Raw genomic sequence first — 20561 nt, 5'->3', positions numbered from 1 at the left:
TTGACAACGTAAAATTGGAAAGACGATTGAGACAACGGTGGAGCAATTGAACAACTTCATTTAATGACAGTATCTGGGCTTGTGAAGGTCTTGAAGAGACTTGAAGAGTCCTTAGCATAATTTTTTTATTATTAATCTGAATATACAGAGTCAGAAACACACATGAAAAGTAAACTGAGATCCCTGATGTAAGAGAGACAGTTGAAAACATTTCTGTAATCTCATCTAGAAGACATAAGAATACTTCCTGTAGGCGCTGTGTCTGCTACAGACTGAATCGAGTCCAGACAACTCGAGCCAGCGCAAAAAATTAGGCAATGCAGAGATATACAATCGTTAGCAAACTAGTCCTCACCTGATCACATCACCCAGGCGCACTCTCAGATTGTTGCGAACAACCCTATTCATGCGAATCTTCTCATCTGCGCAGGTATCATCTGACAGAACAATGCAGACTGCTTCTCTCCTCTTCTTTCCTTTTAGCAGAACAGTGTCTCCTCTGAACAACTGCAATTCATCCATTTTTGCCTATAAACAGTAACAGCATAAGAACAAGCTCATGAAAAAACAAGAATTCAAGCATTTGAAGGACAGTTACTTGACTTTCAATAATTACATCTTGAAAGTGACACAACAGATCTACAGAGACTCCCACAATAATGTTCAGGAGCTACATCCAGAAGCCAGGGTGAAGGCACAAGCTCAACTAAATCTTAGAATCAGAGAACTATTCAGGTTGAAAAAGAGCCTCAGGATCACCAAAGAGGTAGTAACCCCACTTCCCTGGAAAATTCACAAGGTCTTCCTTGCATGTGTACCTTGCCCTCACACTTCACAGGAGACTTCTCCAGAGGTTGCAAATACCTGTTTCTTTTCCAATTCCTTTCTCAATCCCTCAGTTTCTGGCAATGGGTCCCAGTTGTTGGGCCTCTTTCCTTTCTAGCAACCCCCATATCCCAGCAGTGGAGCAGCCAAGCAGCAATCCGCTCTCCTGGCTGGAGGCTGTAATCCTTCTGCATCTCTAAAATCTGCAAGATCTGCTGAGGTCAGGAACTGGGTAGTCTCTACTTCCTGCCTGATTTTACTCCTTCCCTCTGATCTCCCAGTTGATGTACCATAGTTTCATAGTTTCATAGTTTCATTCAGGGTTGGAAGGGACCACAAGGATCATCTAGTTCCAACCCCCCTGCCATGGGCAGGGACACCCCACACTAGATCAGGCTGGACAGAGCCTCATCCAGCCTGCTCTTAAACACCCCCAGGGACGGGGCCTCGACCACCTCCCTGGACAACCCATTCCAGGGTTTCACCACTCTCATGGTGAAGAACCTCCTCCTCACATCCAGCCTGAATCTCCCCACCTCCAGCTTCATTCCATTCCCCCTAGTCCTATCACTACCTGATATCCTGAGAAGTCCTTCCCCAGCCTTCCTGTAGGCCCCCTTCAGATACTGGAAGGCGACAATTAGGTCACCTCGGAGCCTTCTCTTCTGCAGACTGTACAGCCCCAGCTCCTTGATCCCTTAGTAATAGATGGTAGGGACCCGTTGACCTTCTTGTCCACTTTTTTTTTTTTTTTTTCCCCCCCTTCTTCACTACTGGGGCAATAAGTCTGGTTTCTGTTTGGGTCCCCATCTCAACCATGGTATCCTCAGGTGACAGTTGGGTGTTTGCCTCAGCCACAGTTCTCTTAGAGTACTGAACTGTGGCTCGGTAAGCACAGGCCAGGCCCCAATACCATGATAGAAGTTGCTGGTTTTCATTGGGGTAGGCAAGGCACCCTTCTATCAGGTGGTGAGTTAATTTACCAGGATTACTTGCCTCTTTTGGGGTAAAGTCCTAGGCTATAGGAGGTGATAACTACCGCGATTGAGAGATGGGACAAAGCTTGATGCAAGCAAAGTATCTACTTTATTGTACAAAGTCTTTTCTTTATATAGGCTAACATAATCAAAAGCAACTCCTGATTGGTTATTAGATATGTCCGTGCAACAATTACAGATTCATGATTGGCTCCCGAGAAAATGCCAGGGAACACACAGCCCTTGCAAGGCTCAGACAGGTGTTAGACAAATGATCACACATCTCTTATCTAAGTTCAGACAGAAGACAAAAGACTCTATTGCAATGTTTATCAGCTCTTATTCTCAGCTCGTTGTGTGGCTTCCCTGAGTCACAATGGTCGTTGGTAATCAGCTAAATGCTTTTTTCTCTCTACACAGCTGCAGTTTGTTCCCAGGGTTTATGGCCCACAAGAGCTAAAACATTTCCTTCTGTCAGCTGAGCATTGCTTGAGGTTCTACTCCCTAAATTCAGTCTATCAGATAACCATCCTAGGAATCTGCCCAAATCCTTCCACACACCCTGCCACCCAGGGACCAGCTGCCTCAGGGCACATTTCAGTATTTCTTCACTCAAAAGCTGTCTCCTTTCATGCCATGATGGCACCAAGTTCCACAAAGCCCATAAAATGCTGGTGCTACTGATTAGAGTATTGAAGAGCTCACACATGGATGAACCAGAACCTTAGGGGTGTTTATAATAAAACTCTGTATCCATCTCAAGTGGGGAGAAAGAGGTAGTAACCCCACAACATAGCTCCCTCAGAACAACAGGGCTTCCAACACTAGCAAAAAACACACAGCCTTTATCTGTCTAGGCATGTTCCCAAACAACGGAAATATTCCAAAACAAATTAATGCTGTTAGCAAGCTCCTTGACCAGCACAGGAACTTGTATCTTAACTAAAGCAGGCTTAAAGCAAAGCTGCAGTTATGTTATATTTCCCGGCCAACACACCAAAAAGGACTGTGGTGGTTTAGCCCTGGCTGGGGTCCAAATACTCACCAAAGCTGCTCTATTACTCCCCTTCTTAGATGGACAGGGGAGAGGGGAAAATATAACAAAAGGACGGTTACAAGGTAGAAGAATTTTAATAATGCTAAGCAGAAGCAAAAGCAACAAGAGATGTTATTCTCTACTTCCCATCGGCAGATGGTGGTCGGTCACTCCTGGGAAGCAGGGCAGTGGTTTCTCTGGAGGACAGATGCCATGGACAAATATCCCCCACTTCCTTCTTTGACTTAATTCTTGTATCTGAGCTGACATCATATGGCATGGAATACCCCTTTGACCAGTTTGGGTCAGCTGGCCCAGCTGTGTCCTCTCCCAAGATCTTGCCCACCCCTTAACATACTCTTGGGGTGGGGAAATGTTGGAAAAGCACAGCCTGGGTGCTCGTTCAGCAGTAGCCAAAACACTGGTGTGTTATCACCCAGATGCAGCACTAGAATGATGCGCTGAGGAGAATTAACTACATCTCAGCCAAACCCAATACATATGTATACTGACTGCTGTAGAGGCTGCGCTTGAGCCACAGCAGCATTCATAGCATGGGCAGTTTGTCTGCTGTCCTGTGGGTTAGCTACATATATTTTAAGGCTGATGTTTGGTTGGCCACAGATAAAGGGAGTTAACCATGCAGGGTCAATAAGAGTTGACTTCAGAGACCTTAAATGAGTCCTCTCAAACGTCGCTTTTATGCAAGCTGCTTTTTGCACAGGCATGTTGAGATCTGAGAAACTGGTAGTTTTAATAACAAGAGGATCTTCTCACAGAATCACAGAAACATTCAGGTTCGAAAAGACCCTCAGGATCACCAAGTCCAACTGATAACCCTACTCTACAAAGTTCACCTCTAAACCATATCCCCAAGCACCACATCTAAATGACCTTTAAATACATCCAGGGTTGGTGACTCAACCACCTGCCCGGGCAGCCCATTCCAATGCCTGACCACTCGTACCGTGAAAAACTTTTTCCTAATTTCCAGTCTAAACCTACCCAGTTGCAGCTTGAGGCTGTTGCCTCTTGTTCTATCACTAATTACCTGTGAGAAGAGACCAGCACCAGCTTTTCCACAGACCTTTCAGGTAGTTGTAGAGAGTGATGAGGTCTCCCCTCAGCCTCCTCTTTTTCAAACTAAACAGCCCCAGGTCCTTCAGTCATTCTTCATAAGATTTATTCTCCAAGCCCTTCCCCAGCTTTGTTGCCCTCCTCTGCACTCGCTCCAGCACCTCAACATCTCTCCTGTATTGAGGTGCCCAAAACTGCACACAATATGGGAGATGTGGCCTCACCAGAGCTGAGTACAAGGAGACAATCACCTCCCTACTCCTGCTGGACACAGCATTTCTAATACAAGACAAGATGCTATTGGAAGAATTGTTGAAGGCTCAGGAACAGGCTGCGCCAATGTACCGGAAGATGAGCCGCCGGGGAAGACGGCCAGCCTGGATGGTTAATGAAATTTTAATGGAACTAAGGGAAAAAAAGAGGGTGTATCACCTTTGGAAGAGAGGGGAGGCAACCCACGGAATGTTTAAGGATGTTGCTAGGTCTTGTAGGAAGAAAATTAGGGAGGCAAAAGCACACTTGGAGCTTAAACTGGCCTCTACTGTGAAGGACAACAAAAAGTCCTTCTATAAATACATTCATAGCAAGAGGAAGGGAAAAGACAACCTCCACTCCTTGATTGACATGGAGGGAAATGTTGTATCAAGGGATGAGGAAAAGGCAGAGATACTTAACACCTCCTTTTCCTCAATTTTTACTAGAGGGACAGAACGTCTTCCTGACAGCTGGCCTGCAGAGCTGGCAGAAGGAGCCAGGGAGCTGCACAGTTTCCCTATGTTCCATGAGGAGGTGGTTGGAACTCTCCTTAGCAGCTTGGATCCCCACAAGTGCATGGGACCAGATGGGATTCATCCTAGGGTGCTGAGAGAGCTGGCAGATGAGCTGGCCAAGCCACTCTCTATCATTTTCCAGCAGTCCTGGCTCACTGGAGAGGTCCCAGAGGACTGGAAGCTGGCCAACGTGGTGCCCATCCATAAGAAGGGCCGGTTGGATGAGCCAGGGAATTACAGGCCTGTCAGCCTGACCTCAGTGCCAGGCAAGATCATGGAACAGGTCATCCTGAGTGCAATCACACAGCACTTACAGGATGGCCAAGGGATCAGGCCTAGCCAGCATGGATTTACGAAGGGCAGGTCCTGCCTGACCAACCTGATCTCCTTCTATGATCAGGTGACCCGCCTGGTGGATGTGGGGAGGCCTGTGGATGTAGTCTACCTGGACCTCAGCAAGGCCTTTGACACCGTCCCCCATAGCAAACTGCTGGCCAAGCTGTCAGCCCATGGCTTGGACGGGAGCACACTGCGATGGGTTAGGAACTGGCTGGATGGCCGAGCCCAGAGAGTGGTGGTGAATGGTGCCACATCCAGCTGGCAGCCAGTCACTAGTGGTGTGCCCCAAGGATCAGTGCTGGGCCCTGTGCTCTTTAACATCTTTATTGATGATCTGGATGAGGGCATTGAGTCCATCATCAGTAAATTTGCGGACGACACCAAGCTGGGGGCAGGAGTTGATCTGCTGGAGGGTAGAGAGGCTCTGCAGAGGGACCTCGACAGGCTGGACAGGTGGGCAGAATCCAAGGGCATGAGATTGAACACATCCAAGTGCCGGGGTCTGCACATTGGCCACAACAACCCCATGCAGAGCTACAGGCTGGGGTCAGAGTGGCTGGAGAGCAGCCAGGCAGAGAGGGACCTGGGGGTACTGGGCGATGGCAGGCTGAACATGAGCCTGCAGTGTGCCCAGGCAGCCAAGATTGCCAATGGCATCCTGGCCTGCATCAGGAACGGTGTGGCCAGCAGGAGCAGGGAGGTCATTCTGCCCCTGTACACTGCACTGGTTAGGGCACACCTCGAGTACTGTGTCCAGTTCTGGGCCCCTCAGTTTAGGAAGGATGTTGACTTGCTGGAACGAGTCCAGAGAAGAGCAACAAAGTTGGTGAGGGGTTTGGAACACAAGCCCTATGAGGAAAGACTGAGGGAGCTGGGGTTGCTCAACCAGAGAAGAGGAGACTCAGGGGTGACCTTATCACTCTCTACAACTACCTGAAGGGAGGTTGTAGACAGGCGGATGATGGTCTCTTCTCCCAGGCACCCAGTACCAGAACAAGAGGACACAGTCTCAGGCTGCGCCAGGGGAGGTTCAGGTTGGATATTAGGAAGAAGTTCTATACAGAGATAGTGATTGCCCATTGGAATGGGCTGCCCGTGGAGGTGGTGGAGTCGCCGTCATTGGAGGTGTTCAGGAGGAGACTTGATGGGGTACTTGGTGCCATGGGTTAGCTGTTTGGGTGGGTTGGATTGGTTGATGGGTTGGACGCGATGATCTTGAAGGTCTCTTCCAACCTGGTTTGGTTTATTCTAAATGAAGGTTTTCTTGGCCGCCTGGACACACTGCTTGCTCATATTCAGTTACTTGTCAATTAGAACCCCCAGGTCCCTTTCTTCCAGGCATCTTTCCACCCACACTTCCCCAAGCCTGTAGCATTGCTTGGGGTTGTTGTGACAAGTGCAGGACCTGGCATTTAACCTTGTTGAAGCTCATCCCATTAACATTGGCTCACTGATCCAATCTATCCAAGTCCCCCTGTAGAGCTTCCCTACCCTCATGAAGATCAACACTCCCACCTAACTTGGTGTCATCTGTGGACTTATTGATGACACACTCTGTCTTCCTCAAGGTCATCAATAAAGATGTTAAACAAACGTGGTCCCAACATTGAGACCTGAGGAACACCACTTGTGACCGGCCACCAGCTGGATTTAACTCCATTGGCCACCACTCTTTGGGCCTGTTCAGCCAGACAGCGATTTATTTATCCAGCAGAGTTATGTGCTCATCCAAGCCATGAGCAGCCAGTTTGTCCACAAGAATCCTGTGGGAAACAGTGTCAAAGGCTTTTCAAAAGTCTAGGTAGACAATATCCACAGCCTTTCCCTCATCCAACAGTCGGGTCATCTTGTCATAGAAGGAGAACAGGTTGGTCAGGCAGGACCTGCCCTTCATAAACCCATGCTGACTGGGCCTGATCCCCTGGTTGTTCTCTATATGTCGTGTAATGGTGCTTGAGATGATCTGTTCCGTAACCTTCCCTGGTACCAAGGTCAGACTGACAGGTCTTCTTCCTTTCTTGTAGAAAGGTGTTGCATTTGCTACTCTCCAGTCCATTGGGACCTCACCAGTTAGCCAGGACTTCAGGTAAATAATGGAAAGTGGCTTGGTGAGCACATCTGCCAACTCCTTCAGCACCCTTGGGTGTAGCCCATCCAGTCCCATAGACTTGTGTGTGTCTAAGTGGCATAGCAGATCACTGACCACTTCTTCATTTAATGTGATGGCCTAATTCTGATTCCCCTTCCTGACTCCTGGTTCATGAGGCTGGGCGTCCAGGGAACTGCTGGTTCCAGCGCTAAAGACCGAGGCAAAGTAGGCGTTGAGCACCTCAGCCTTCTCCTCATCCTTAGTCACTATGTTTCCCTCTGCATCTATTAAAGGATGGAGATTTTCCCCAGTCCTCCTTTTGTCGTTAATGAATGTCATGGGTTTGAGAGGAAGGCCCAGCCTTCTCCCCCCCACAAAGAGAAAAAGGAATAAAAAGGAATTTATAGAAACATTTTTTATTATCCTTAACGGCTGTAGCTAGGTTGAGCTCTAGCTGTGCTTTGGTTCTCCTAATTTTCTCCCTGCATAGCTTCACTACATCTTTATAGTCCTCATGAGAGACCTGTTCCCCCTTCCAAAGGCCATAGACTCTCCTTTTGTTCTTGAGGTCCAGCCAAAGGTCCCTATTCAGCCAGGCCGGACGCCTTCCCCGCCAACTCGTTTTTCAGCACAGGGGCAGCCTGCTCGTGTGCCTTTAAGACTTCCCTCTTGAAGTATGTCCAGCCTTCCTGGACTCCTATATCCTTCAGGGTGGCCTCTCAAGGGACTTTGTCAGTCAGTCTCCTGAACAGGCCAAAGTTTGCTCTCTGGAAGTTCAAGGTGGCAGTTTTGCTACCCCCTCTCCTTGTTTCCCCAAGGATAGAGAACTCAATCATCTCATGATCACTGAGCCCTAGACACTCTCCAACCTTTACTTCTCCCACAAGTTCTTCCCTGTTCACAAGAAGCAGGTCCAGAAGGGCACCTTCCCTGGTTGGCTCCCTCACCAGTTGTACCACCAGAGGTAGCAATTGTGCAACCTCTCTCAACTGCTTATAAAAAAATTCATCTAACTCTTCGTCCTGGTTGGGTGGTTTATTACAGATTCCCACCATGATATCACTCTTGCTGGCCTTACTTCTGATTCTTACCCATAAGGACTCAACCCTATCATCACCTTCATTAATTTGCATGGTTTCATATGTTTCCCTAATACAGAGGGCCACTCCACCACCTCTTTTTCCTATCCTATTCCTTCTGAAAAGTTGGTACCCATCAATTGCAGCACTCCAGTTGTGGGAGTCATCCTACCAGGTTTCCATGATGGCTGCTACATCATAGTTTCTCTGTAGCACAATGACCTCCAGCTCCTCCTGTTTATAGCCCATGCTGCATGCATTGGTGTATAAACATTTCAGGGAGGGAGCTGAGTACATAGTTTTCCAACTTGAGGGGGGGGTAAACCTTCTCATTATCTAAGATGGCAACACATTGCTCCACAAGTGTTGGGCTATTACATCCAGGGTTCTTGGTGGCAAGGCCAGCTACATCCCCATCTCCTTTTGAAACTAGTTTAAAGCCTTGTCAATAAACCCAGCCAACTCATGTGCAAGGATTCTTTTCCCCTTATGGGACAGATGAACTCCAACTGTCACCAGTAGAAATTGAGAATCAAAATATATTTTATCATGGATGACTGTTAGAAAACAAAATAATCCATGCCCCCCACTTGTAACTGCTGCAGCTTCTGACACAAATACTTCGATTCATGTTGCAAAGCTACATTTCAGTTTAATACACAGTAATAGCTTGCGTATTACCAGATTAAATGCTTTGCTTTTATAGATGACACACCTGGGACAATGACACAACACTGTTATCTTCATTGATGGCTTCATCAACAATTAACCGATTGGGTCTGTTCTTCTGCTTCAGAATAGCAGTTGACAAGTCATCCACTTTGGAACTGGCAAAGGAAACAGAAATTAGTGACTCCATGTGATATTGCTTCCTCCTTTCCAGCCACCCCTCTATTTTGTTCTCCATTTTCTACAGGTTTCTTTGTTGCCTTGTCTTTTAGAAACTACATTTGTTTATAAGACAAAGGAGAATGTTATTCCTAGGCACCAGTTTCAGTTCAAAGCAGAATGTTTTTTGTCACTAAATAGAACTACTTTACTAGCCTCAAATGGAAATAGCTATGAGGCTATCTATGAAAAGAAGCGATCAGTGAAATGTTGCTGATTGCAAGATGTTTTACTTAAAAGAATTAGTCAGACTCATCTGAAATCACATCCAACCCCTGCGACTGAAACAAAAGTTCACGTCTATTCAGTGTCAAATCCCAAATAAACAGGAGAATTAAAGAACAATGCCGCAGCTTCCCTGACAGGAAGAGTTGCAAGAGTTTAGCCTGTCAAGGCCTATTAGTTAAACCCAGCAAACCAGTAGAAATAATGAGCTAGTGCTCATTAAAAATGGTTTTCTTTTTAGGACATAAGTACCTTTCCATAATACAGGAGTCACTGCAGCTTTAGCCCACTATGCCACAAGAAATATGAGAAATAATGAATCTGCCTTGACAAAATGGGGCACATGAAGCAGCAAGGAAAAGGAAGAAAAGCAGATTAAGTGATTTGCTTCAAAATCTAATAGAGAAAATAATTCACTTCATGAAAGAAATATGAACTTGGACCAATTGATTCCTGAGGAGTTATTGGAAGCTGTGCATTAGCCAGCCACAACAGCAGAAGACTGTTGTAACTTCCCTTGGTGGGCATCTGACTCCTCTCAAAGTAGTGTGCCAGTGAGGCGAACAGCCTTCTGGGCTGCAAGCCATCCCTGGAGATATTCAAAGTGAGGATCAACAGGGCTCTGAGCAACCTGATCTAGTTGAGGATGACCCTGCTTACTGCAGAGGAGGTTGGACTCGATAAACTTCAGAGGTCCCTTCCAACCCAGACCAGTCTATAATTCTATGAATGTAAATCATACCCCTCTGCACATGAAATGTGGGGTTTTGATAAGGCCGTTTGATAAGAAATTACATCCAGACTTTGGCTACATAAGCTGTCACTGAAATCGAGTAGATGTCCCTCGGGATGCAGAGACTGCTGTGCAGACTAAAACATGGTTTGGGACACAAGATAAAAATAAATGGAAGAGAACTGGGCAACTGGAAACTTTTGGACCAAAACTTTCAATAAACAAAAAACCCTGTATAAATCTGGGAAAACAGTTCAGATACCTTTCAACACACAGCAGTGCTGAACAGCACAGCAGGAGGTCTGATGAGGAAAAGGATGAGGTTCTAAATACCTTCTTTGCCTCCATCTTCAACAGTAAGGCAGGAGGAGTTCAGGACAAGTGGCCTCCTGAGCTGGGTGATGGGGTCAGGGAGCAGTGTATTGCCCTGGAAATCCACGAGAAATTAGTTTGGGACTTGATGAGCCACTTGGGCACTCACAAGTCCATGGGACCAGATGGGATCCATCCTAGGGTGCTGAGAGAGCTGCCAGATGAGCTGGCCAAGCCGCTCTCCATCAACCAGTCCTGGCTCACCGGAGAGGTCACAGATGACTGGAAACTGGCCAATGTGATGCCCATCCACAAGAAGGGTCGGATGGAGGAACCTGGAAACTACAGGCCTTTCAGCCTGACCTCAGTGCCAGGGGAAATTATGGAGTAGATCATCTTGAGGGCAATCGCTGCGTACCTGAAGGATGGCCAAAGGAGCAGGTCCAGCCAACATGGATTTAGGAAGGGCAGGTCCTGCCTCTCCAACCTGATCTCCTTCTATGATCAGGTGACCCGCCTGGTGGATGTGGGGAAGGCTGTGGATGTAGTCTACCTGGACATCAGCAAGGCCTTTGACACCGTCCCCCATAGCAAACTCCTGGCCAAGCTGTCAGCCTGTGGCTTGGCCAGGAGCACTCTGTGCTGGGTTAGGAACTGGCTGGATGGCCGGGCCCAGAGAGTGGTGGTGAATGGTACCACATCCAGCTGGCGGCCAATCACCAGTGGCGTCCCCCAGGGATCAGTGCTGGGCCCCATCCTCTTTAACATCTTCATTGATGATCTGGATGAGGGGATTGAGACAGTCATCAGCAAATTTGCAGGTGACACCAAGTTGGGAGCAGATGTTGGTCAGTTAGAGGGTAGAAGGGCTCTGCAGAGGGACCTCGACCGACTGGACAGATGGGCGGAGTCCAACGGGATGACATTCAGCAAGTCCAAGTGCCGGGGTCTGCACATTGGCCACAGCAACCCCATGCAGCGCTACAGGCTGGGGTCGGAATGGCTGGAGAGCTGCCAAACAGAAAGGGACCTGGGGGTGCTGATTGAGCGCTGGCAGAACATGAGCCAGCAGTGTGCCCAGGTGGCCAAGAAGGCCAATGGTATCCTGGCCTGCATCAAGAATACTGTGGCCAGCAGGAGCAGGGAAGTCACATTGTGCCCCTGTACTTGGCACTGGTTACGCCACACCTCGAGTACTGTGTCCAGCTCTGGGCCCCTCAATTTAAGAAGAACATTGAGACACTTGCACGTGTCCAGAGAAGGGCAACAAAGTTGGTGAGGGGCCTGGAACACAAGCCCTATGAGGAGAGGCTGAGGGATCTGGGGCTGCTTAGCCTGGAGAAGAGGAGACTCAGGGGTGACCTTCTTGCTCTCTACAACTGCCTGAAGGGGGGTTGTAGACAGGCAGAGGTTGGTCTCTTCTCCCAGGCAACCAGCACCAGAACAAGAGAACAGTCTCAAGCTGCACCAGGGGAAGTTTAGGCTCGAGGTGAGGAGAAAGTTCTTCACTGAGAGAGTTGTTAGCCGTTGGAATGGGCTGCCCAGGGAGGTGGTGGAGTTGCCGTCCCTGGAGGTGTTCAAGAGGGGATTGGATGTGGCACTTGGTGCCACGGTCTCTAGTCATGCGGTGTTGAGTGAGAGGTTGGACTTGATGATCTTTGAGGTCTTTTCCAACCTTGTTGATTCTATGATTCTAAGTCTACATAGTTCTGCAGAATGTGAGAAAAAAAGTTTTAATACTATAGAACTGAATCTGCAGCTTCCCAAGAAACTGGATCAATGTTGTCAGTACATTACTACACATAATGCAATTGAATCATAAAATTGTTTTGTCTGGAAAAGACATCTAAGATTAAGTCCAGCAGTCAACCCAACACTATCATGCCCACTAGACCATGTCTTGAACTACCACATCTACTCATTTTTTTAACACCTCCAGGGACGGTGACTCTACCACCTTCCTGGGCAGCCAACTCTTTCAGTAAAGAATTTTTTAGTAATATCCAATTTAAACTTCCCCTGGTGCAACATGAGGCCACTTCCTCTCATTCTATCACTTGATACTTGGGAGAAGAGACCAACACCCACCTCACTACAACCTCCATTCAGGTAGTTGTAGAGAGCAATAATGTCTCCCTTCAGCCTCCTTTTCTCCAGACTAAACAACCCCAGCTGCTCCTCATAAGACTTGTTCTCCAGGCCCTTTACCAGCTCCAGCAACTCAATGTCCTTGTAGTGAGGGGCCCAAAACTCAACACGGTATTTGAGGTGCGGCCTCACTAGTGCCAAGTACAGGGGAATGATCACCTCCCTACTCCCGATGGACACACTATTCCTGATACAGGCCAGGATGCTGTTGGCCTTCTTGGCCACCTGGGCACACTGCTGGTTCATGTTCAGACAGCTGTCAACCAGCACTCCGAGCTCCTTTTCTGCCAGGCAGCTTTCCAGCCACTTTTCCCCAAGCCTGTAGCATTGCATGGGGTTGTTGTCACTCAGGTGCAGGACTCAGCACTTAGTCTCTTTGAATCTGATAGAACTGGCTGTGGCCCATCAATCCAGCCTGTCCAGATCCTTTCACAGTCTTCCTACCTTTGAGCAGATCAACACTCCCACCCAATTTGGTGTCATCTGCAAACTTCCCAAGGGAGCACTCAATCTCCTCATCCAGACCATTGATAATGACATTAAACAAGACTGGCCCCAAAATTGAACCCTGAGGAACACATAGCCTTCCCCTTATCCAATAGGTGGGTCACCTGGTCATAGAAGGAGATCAGGTTGGTCAAGCAGGACTTGTCTTTCATGAACCCGTGCTGACTGGGCCTGATCCCCTGGTTGTCCTGCACATGCCATGCGAGTACACTCAAGATGAATTGCTCCATAACCTTCCCTTGCACCAAGGTCAGACTGATAAGTCTGTAGTTCCCTGGATCTTCCTTCTGTCCCTTCCTGTAGACAGCTGTCACACTGGCAAGCCTCCAGTCATCTGGGACCTTCCCTGTTAACCAGGACTCCTGATAAATGATGAAGGGTGTCTTGGCTAGCTACTCTGCCAGCTCCTTCACTATTCTTGGGTGGATCTCAACTGGTCCCATAGACTTGTGAGTGTCCAGGTGCTGTAGCAGGTTCTTAACTGCTTCCTCCTTGATTATGGGGGTTTATTCTGTTCTCCATCCCTGTCTTCCAGCTCAGGGGGCTGAATACCCTAAGGATATTTGGTCTGCCTATTAAAGACTGAGAGAAAGGTAGCATCAAGTACCTCAGCTTTTTCCTCATACTCGGTGGCAATGTTCCCCCCTGCACCAAATAAAGGATGAAGGTTTTTCCTTGACTCTTTTTTTGGTTTTTAGACATTTGTAAAACCATTTTTTGTTATCTCTTATGACAGTGGCCAGATTTGAGTTCTAGCTGGGCTTTTGCCTTTCTAATTTTCTCTATGCATGACCTAACAAGATCCTTGTACTTGTCTCGAGTTGCCTGCTCCTTCTTCCAAAATTGGTAAACACTGCTTTTTTTCCCCCCTGAGTCTCAACAAAAGCTCCCTCTTCAGCCAGGCCAGTCATCTTCCCCACCAGTTTATTTTATGACACATTGGCACAAGCTGCTCCTGCACCTTTTAAGCTTGGAGGCATTAAAAATGGAATAAAAATCTCCAAGAAACAGCATACAGACATCCAAGTGTACGGGGTCAGCTTCAGTTATGTGATGTGACAGTTCTGCAGACAAACAAAGGTGTTAAGAAGTTACATGACAGCTACATAGGAGAGTGATGTCATAACTCCTTGGATAAACAAGCACTACCCATCTTCCAGTTGCAATTTAGAATATTATCACCATCTGACCCCATTGCATCTCTCCTGGGGGTTCCTCATGCTTTAAATGAGATGATGGAGCAAAATATGCCTGTGTACCTCAACCACACTCAAAAGGTTCTAGGGAGGGAGTTGGCAGGTCTCCTTGACAGGGCTTTAAACTAGATTTGAAGGGGGAAGGGGCTGAAACCAGTCCCCCCAGGCAGGAGTCTGGGGGTGGTAAGCTGGAGTCAGGGGTGAAATCAGCAGCCTAGCTGACGTGCATGTACACTAATGCACACAGCATGGGTAACAAACAAGAGGAGCTGGAAGCCTTATTACAGCAGGAAAGTTATGATGTAGTTGCCATCAGAGAGATGTGGTGGGATGACTCACATGACTGGACCACTGTAATTGATGGCTACAGGCTCTTCAGGAGAGACAGGTAATGGAGAAGGGGTGGAGGGGTGGCCCTGTACATCAAGGAGGCTCTAGACGCCATGGAACTAGAGATCAAGGATGATCGGGTTGAGTCCCTGTGGGTGAGAATTAGAGGGAAGGCCAACAAGGCAGACATCCTGGTTGGAGTCTGTTATAGACCACCCAACCAGGATGAAGAGGTTGATGAATTATTCTGTAGGCAGCTAGAGGCTGTCTCAAGATTGCCAGACCTTGTTCTTATGGGTGATTTTAACCTGCCTGATATCTGCTGGGAACTTAACACAGCAGAGAGGAGGCATCTAGAAGGTTCTTAGAGTGTATGGAGGACAGCTTCTTATCGAAGCTGCTGTGTGTAGGCTCACACACACAGGGGTAAGGCTTTGCTCGACATTCTTTTTACCAATAGAGAAGGGCTGGTGGGAGATGTGGTGGTTGGAGGCTGTCTGCAGTCCAGTGACCATGAAATAATTGACTTCCCTGACATCTATGTATCAGGAAAGGAGTGCGTGAACTGAAAACACTAAGCAGGAAAGTTTAAGGCATGGGTTGAGGTTCTCACCTGCAAACCTTCCTATGTATGCTGGTAAAATTCAGTAAAGGGTAGGACAGACAGCTAATCTAGATAATTTTTAAAGCTCTTTGATGTGTGAGAGAGCCTGCTGCAAATCCTCAATATCATCTCCCTTACTCACCCCTTTGTTAGCTTCTTCACACACTTTCCCTCCTGCTCCTTTTTTTCCACTGACTCAATGATATAAACTGAACACAAAATGTATCTTTAGGGCTGTTTTAATTTGCAGTTCCCAGTCTCCATCCTTAGCCCCCTTTTCTCTCACAGTAAAGCAGTCCAATAGCCCCATTAGACACAGGGAAGAGGGAAGGAAGGACATTTTAAAACTTGCAGCACTTCACTATTTTTCTCTGTTAAGAGTTCCCCTTGTTCAGCATCTGATAATGCCTAGAGGCTAAGAATTGTGGTGGATCATACAAAGAATAAGAGCAGAAAGTAGAATAGAATAGAACAGAATAGAATAGACCAGACCAGGTTGGAAGAGACCTTCAAGATCATTGCGTCCAACCTATCATCCAACACAACCTAATCAACTAACCCATGCAACCAAGCACCCTGTCAAGTCTCCTCCTGAACACCTCCAGTGATGGCGATTCCACCACCTCCCCAGGCAGTCCATTCCAATGGGCAATCACTCTCTCTGTGTAAAACTTCCTCCTGACCTCCAGCCTGAACTTCCCCTGGCGCAGCCTGAGACTGTGTCCTCTTGTTCTGGTGCTGGTTGCCTGGGAGAAGAGACCAACCTCTGCCTGTTTACAACCCCCCTTCAGGTAATTGTAGAGAGCAATAAGGTCACCCCTGAGTCTCCTCTTCTCCAGGCTAACCAGCCCCAGATCCCTCAGCCTCTCCTCATAGGGCTTGTGTTCCAAGCCCCTCACCAACTTCGTTGCCCTTCTCTGGACTCGTTCCAGCAAGTCAACATCCTTCCTAAACTGAGGGGCCCAGAACTGGACACAGTACACGAGGTGTGGCCTAACCAATGCAGTGTACAGGGGCAGAAGGACCCCCCTGCTCCTGCTGGCCACACTGTTCTTAATGCAGGCCAGGATGCCATTGGTCCTCCTGGCCGCCTGGGCACACTGCAGGCTCATGTTCAGCCTACCATCAACCAGCACCCCCAGGTCCCTCTCTGCCTGGCTGCTCTCCAGCCACTCTGACCCCAGACTGTAGCTCTGCAAGGGGTTGTTGTGGCCGATGTGCAGAACCCGGCACTTGGATGTGTTAAATCTCATGCCGTTGGACTCTGCCCATCTGTCCAGCCTGTCGAGGTCTCTCTGCAGAGCCTCTCTACCCTCCAGCAGATCAACTCCTGTCCCCAGCTTGGTGTCATCAGCAAATTTACTGATGATCGACTCAATGCCCTCATCCAGATCATCAATAAACATGTTAAAGAGGATGGGGCCCAACACTGATCCCTGGGGGCCTCCACTACTGACTGGCCGCCAGCTGGATGTGACACCATTCACCACCACTCTCTGGACTCGGCCATCCAGCCAGTTCCTAACCCAGCACAGAGTGCTCCCGTCCAAGCCATGGGCTGACAGCTTGGCCAGCAGTTTGCTATGGGGGACGGTGTCAAAGGCCTTGCTGAAGTCCAGGTAGACCACATCCACAGGCCTCCCCACATCCACCAGGTGGGTCACCTGCTCGTAGAAGGAGATCAGGTTGGTCAGGCAGGACCTGCCCTTCCTAAATCCATGCTGGCTGAGCCTGATCCCTTGGCCAAATTACTGATTCTTCTGAATCAGTAATCACTGAATCAGTAATTACTGATTCTTCTGAAAATGCGCCAGGGGAAGTTCAGGCTGGAGGTCAGGAGGAAGTTTTACAGAGAAAGAGCGATTGCCCATTGGAATGGGCTGCCCGGCGAGGCGGTGGAATCGCCATCACTGGAGGTGTTCAGAAGGAGACTTGACAGGGTGCTTGGTTGCATGGGTTAGTTGATTAGGTGGTGTTGGATGATAGGTTGGACGCGATGATCTTGAAGGCCTCTTCCAACCTGGTTTATTCTATTCTATTCAAACTCCAAAGCTCCACATAAAGTAGGGAATTAAGTTGTTCCTGCAAGTCTGTGCTAAATATACAATGAAAACTCACTGACACAAAATTATTCCAGTTTCAGTAATTAAAGTGAAAACAGTTATGCCTTCTGTATGCTTGTGTGCCTTTTAATCCATACCCTCATGAACTTGCTTCTTAAATAAAACCTGTCAGTGCTTTCTTACTGCCCTGAACCTGACCATCCATGTTACAAATTGAACTACTTTCCCCAGGTAAGTATTAAAAATAACCACCCATAAAGGATTGTATCCATTGAAGCAAATGAATGAAATATCCAATGATTGCAGCCACTTACTAAAACAGCACATGACAACCAAGCAGTGAGTTCACACCCACACTCAAGATGCCAAGTTCCCAAATACTGTTTCAAACAGGTATGCACTCAAAAATGAAAATTTCTTCAAAAAACACACTCTTGCAATGCTACTCCCTGTGCTAAAGCTCAATCCAGTAAGATGGCTGCCAACAGCACTAACCCAAAAATTGCAACTAAAAATTAATTGGCTTTCAGTTGCAAAGTAACTTTTGTTGATTCCTATGTAATGGGAAAAACTTTGCAAAAGTAGACATTTCTTTATAAAGACACTGTTCGCCTTGCTCAGACTCAAAATATGCATTTGAGATCATCATTTCCATCACAAGCTCCATCATGGACACGAAGTTACTGGCATACCTTGCTGGAACTGACTTAGGACCAATTAGATCTAAATTGCATGAGTTGCAAAAGAAAAGAAGATAAACCAGACACTGAAGAGACATGTGCACATGGACTGGGAGCTGAGAGACCAGTATTACTCAACTCATTTTTTATGAGCTTAGAAGATTACCTTTAGCTTGGAACTGAAAACAAAGTGAGGCAAGATACCGGAAACAAAAATATATTCGATTACCTCAACTGCCACAGGGGCCACCACGGCACAACATATTTCCTTCTTCTAATGCAAGTCACTTTTAGCCCCGACTCGAGGGCCACTGCGGGCCTACGGTGAGGAAACAGGGATATGCCCCTCCCCCCTCGCTGCCCCAACAGCCGCTCCGCCGCTTTCCCTGGCGTGCCGACGATTGGAAAACAAAGCCCAACCTGGCTAAAGCCTGTCCCAGGTGGAACGGCCTCGGGCGGAGGCATAGCCAGGCCTCCCCCCCACCATGACTCAATGCTTCCCGGGGAGGATCGGCCCAGGAGGCCCGGACGGGGAGGGGGAGAAGGGAAGCAGTGCGTGAGTCCCCTTGTGGGCGCGCGGCTGGCTAGGCGTGCACAAGGAGCGGCCCATCCCCATCTCCTCAGAGCCCGTATGACACAGCGGAATCAGGGGCCGGATTTGGATCGATGGCCGGATCGGTCCCGCCGCCCGTCCTGGCCCGGGCAGCGCCGCGCGGGGGCAAGGTAAGGAGAAGTAGGCTGAGTCGGGCCCAGCACCACCGTGGTGGGGGCCTAGGCCGCGGCCTACTGGCGGGCGGCCCACACTTACTCGGATCCTGACGCCATGGTGCCGGGTGGAGTTGGAGTAGAAAGTACGATGGGAAGCGGCCAGCAACGACTCCTCAAAGCGAGCGACGGCGAATTTCAAGCACGCTCAGGGTAGCAGCGACAGGTCGAGACGCCTCACGCTGAACCTCAAAGCCGACTCATCGGAAGGAGAAACTCCGCCCCGTGCTCTCTAACCTGCCTAGCAACAGCAGCGTGCGCTGACCAATCGGAAACTCCTCCCGGCCGGCGTCACGACCAATCGAGGAGGCGGAAGCGAGGGGACGAGGGGGAAAAAAAAAGAACGGGTGCTCTACCTCCTCCGCTCCGCCTCACTCTTTTCGCTTCCCAGTCTTCACAAGCCAAGCTCAACACCCGTCAGTCAATCGTAGCGCCGCTCCTGCCGTGGCTGTTCTACAGATCAATCCGGGTCGGGCAGCCAATAGTAAAAATCCACCAATGGAAAATCCAAGCGGAAAATCCCACCACGACGGTCATGTGGGCTAGCCTCGTCTGACGATTGGCTAGCGTTCGAGGAAAGGAAAACGCGAGAGGAGGGTAGCAGCCAATCAGGAGGGACGGGAAGCAGGTGCTCGGGGCTAGCCGCAGTGCACTAAACGTGGCCGGGCTGAGCTAGTAGGTCCTTGTGCGTGGGTGCAGACAGCAAGACGGATTTGACCTGTCGGGGGGAGTCCTGGAATAATCTCGGAGAGGCTTTGGGGTGACGCGCTCCAGAGGTTTCATTTCCCCCCGGGTGAAAGTGTGCATGGGATTTGGCCCCAGGTTTCCCTTTCCCTCATTCTATTTTTGACAGAGCTGGACTGCCCTACTGCAGGATTCATGCTCCTAGTCACTTGTTCCATCACAGACCCTGTCCCATCAGGGATTTGAAACTCTAGCTCCCCTTGAATCACCTCAAACAGTCTTCTTGCAGGTCTTCCACTAACATGACTGGCTGCCCTCCAACCACCACTTCCCAGTCCGTTTGGGCACTCACATCCCTACATCTCCACCTGGGTAGCATTTGCTTAGGGCCAGAAACATTGCTGGAGCCAGTCATGCTCATATCAGGGGGAAGCAGATGTCTCCAATGTCTGTTCTCAACCATCCAGAAGTGGCAGATGCTCCCTTGTTTTCTCCTAGATGCTTATGAGTGTTGTTGGGGTTTGTTTTGAGCAAGAGGGGACATGGGTCCCAGGAACACCTGTGCAATTCAGGCCTTGAAGAATTCTCTGTTGATAATATAGTGGCGGAGTAGGAGATGTGAGAAAGTGCTGATTGCTTGGTATGCTGAAGTCCAGCTGCCCCTGAGATGGGAGGCAAGCAAGATAAGGAGGAGGCGAGATCTGGGAAAGAGAGCAATTAGGCCGGATAGAAGAATTCCACAGAGTTGTGAAAACAATGATGTAACCTTTTAGAGAGCAACCAATAGTATGTTGCCAAGTGGGCATAATTATAGCAAACTGTATATAAGATGTGTCTGATGCTCAATAAAGTGGGAATCCGCTGATCAAATTGGTCGAATAAGCGGCCCCCTTCTTGCAGTAAGTGGCGCTCGAACACGGGACCCTAATGAAGACAAACGTTAGGGTTTAAGAAGTTCTTCGGGACGTGGGAGATTCGCAGTAAGCCGGGAGGCAAGAAGGCGGCCGGCCCGGGATAGCAGTACCGGAGGCTGCAAGAAAAGGGAAGACAGCCTTGAAGCCGAAGACGCTGTAGAGCCGGGAACTGCTTAAACGAGGACTGTGCGCACAGGTATTAACGTTTAAATACGGATATGGATAGGCAGGCAGCATATGATTTATTTATATGCTTTTTAGAAAAGCGACAGTGTAAGTTAAATTTTACAAAGGAGTTGGTGCTGCTGTTAAGCTATGCA

At 48.5% G+C, this 20561-nt stretch overlaps 1 protein-coding gene across 1 annotated transcript in view; it reads right to left on the bottom strand.

Annotated features, from left to right (window-relative positions):
• The window catches only part of VCP (valosin containing protein), a 75659-nt gene extending 56788 nt beyond the window's left edge, over positions 1 to 18871 (bottom strand). Inside the window, exons 1-3 of the mRNA XM_068155309.1 lie at positions 18687 to 18871; positions 8908 to 9019; positions 356 to 528 (exon numbers count right to left, since the gene is read on the bottom strand). Of these exons, the coding sequence (XP_068011410.1) occupies positions 356 to 528; positions 8908 to 9019; positions 18687 to 18703 (302 nt within the window). The 5' untranslated portion in view covers positions 18704 to 18871. The remainder of the gene's footprint in view (positions 1 to 355; positions 529 to 8907; positions 9020 to 18686) is intronic.
• Between the last annotated feature and the right edge of the window lie 1690 nt (positions 18872 to 20561).

Source organism: Melanerpes formicivorus, unplaced genomic scaffold (genome assembly GCF_026170545.1).
Source record: "Melanerpes formicivorus ecotype bairdi unplaced genomic scaffold, bMelFor1.0.p_v2 SCAF_31, whole genome shotgun sequence".
NCBI lineage: Eukaryota > Metazoa > Chordata > Aves > Piciformes > Picidae > Melanerpes > Melanerpes formicivorus.
The sequence above is the reverse complement of the archived record's forward strand: the minus strand, read 5'-3'. Positions and strand labels throughout refer to the sequence as shown.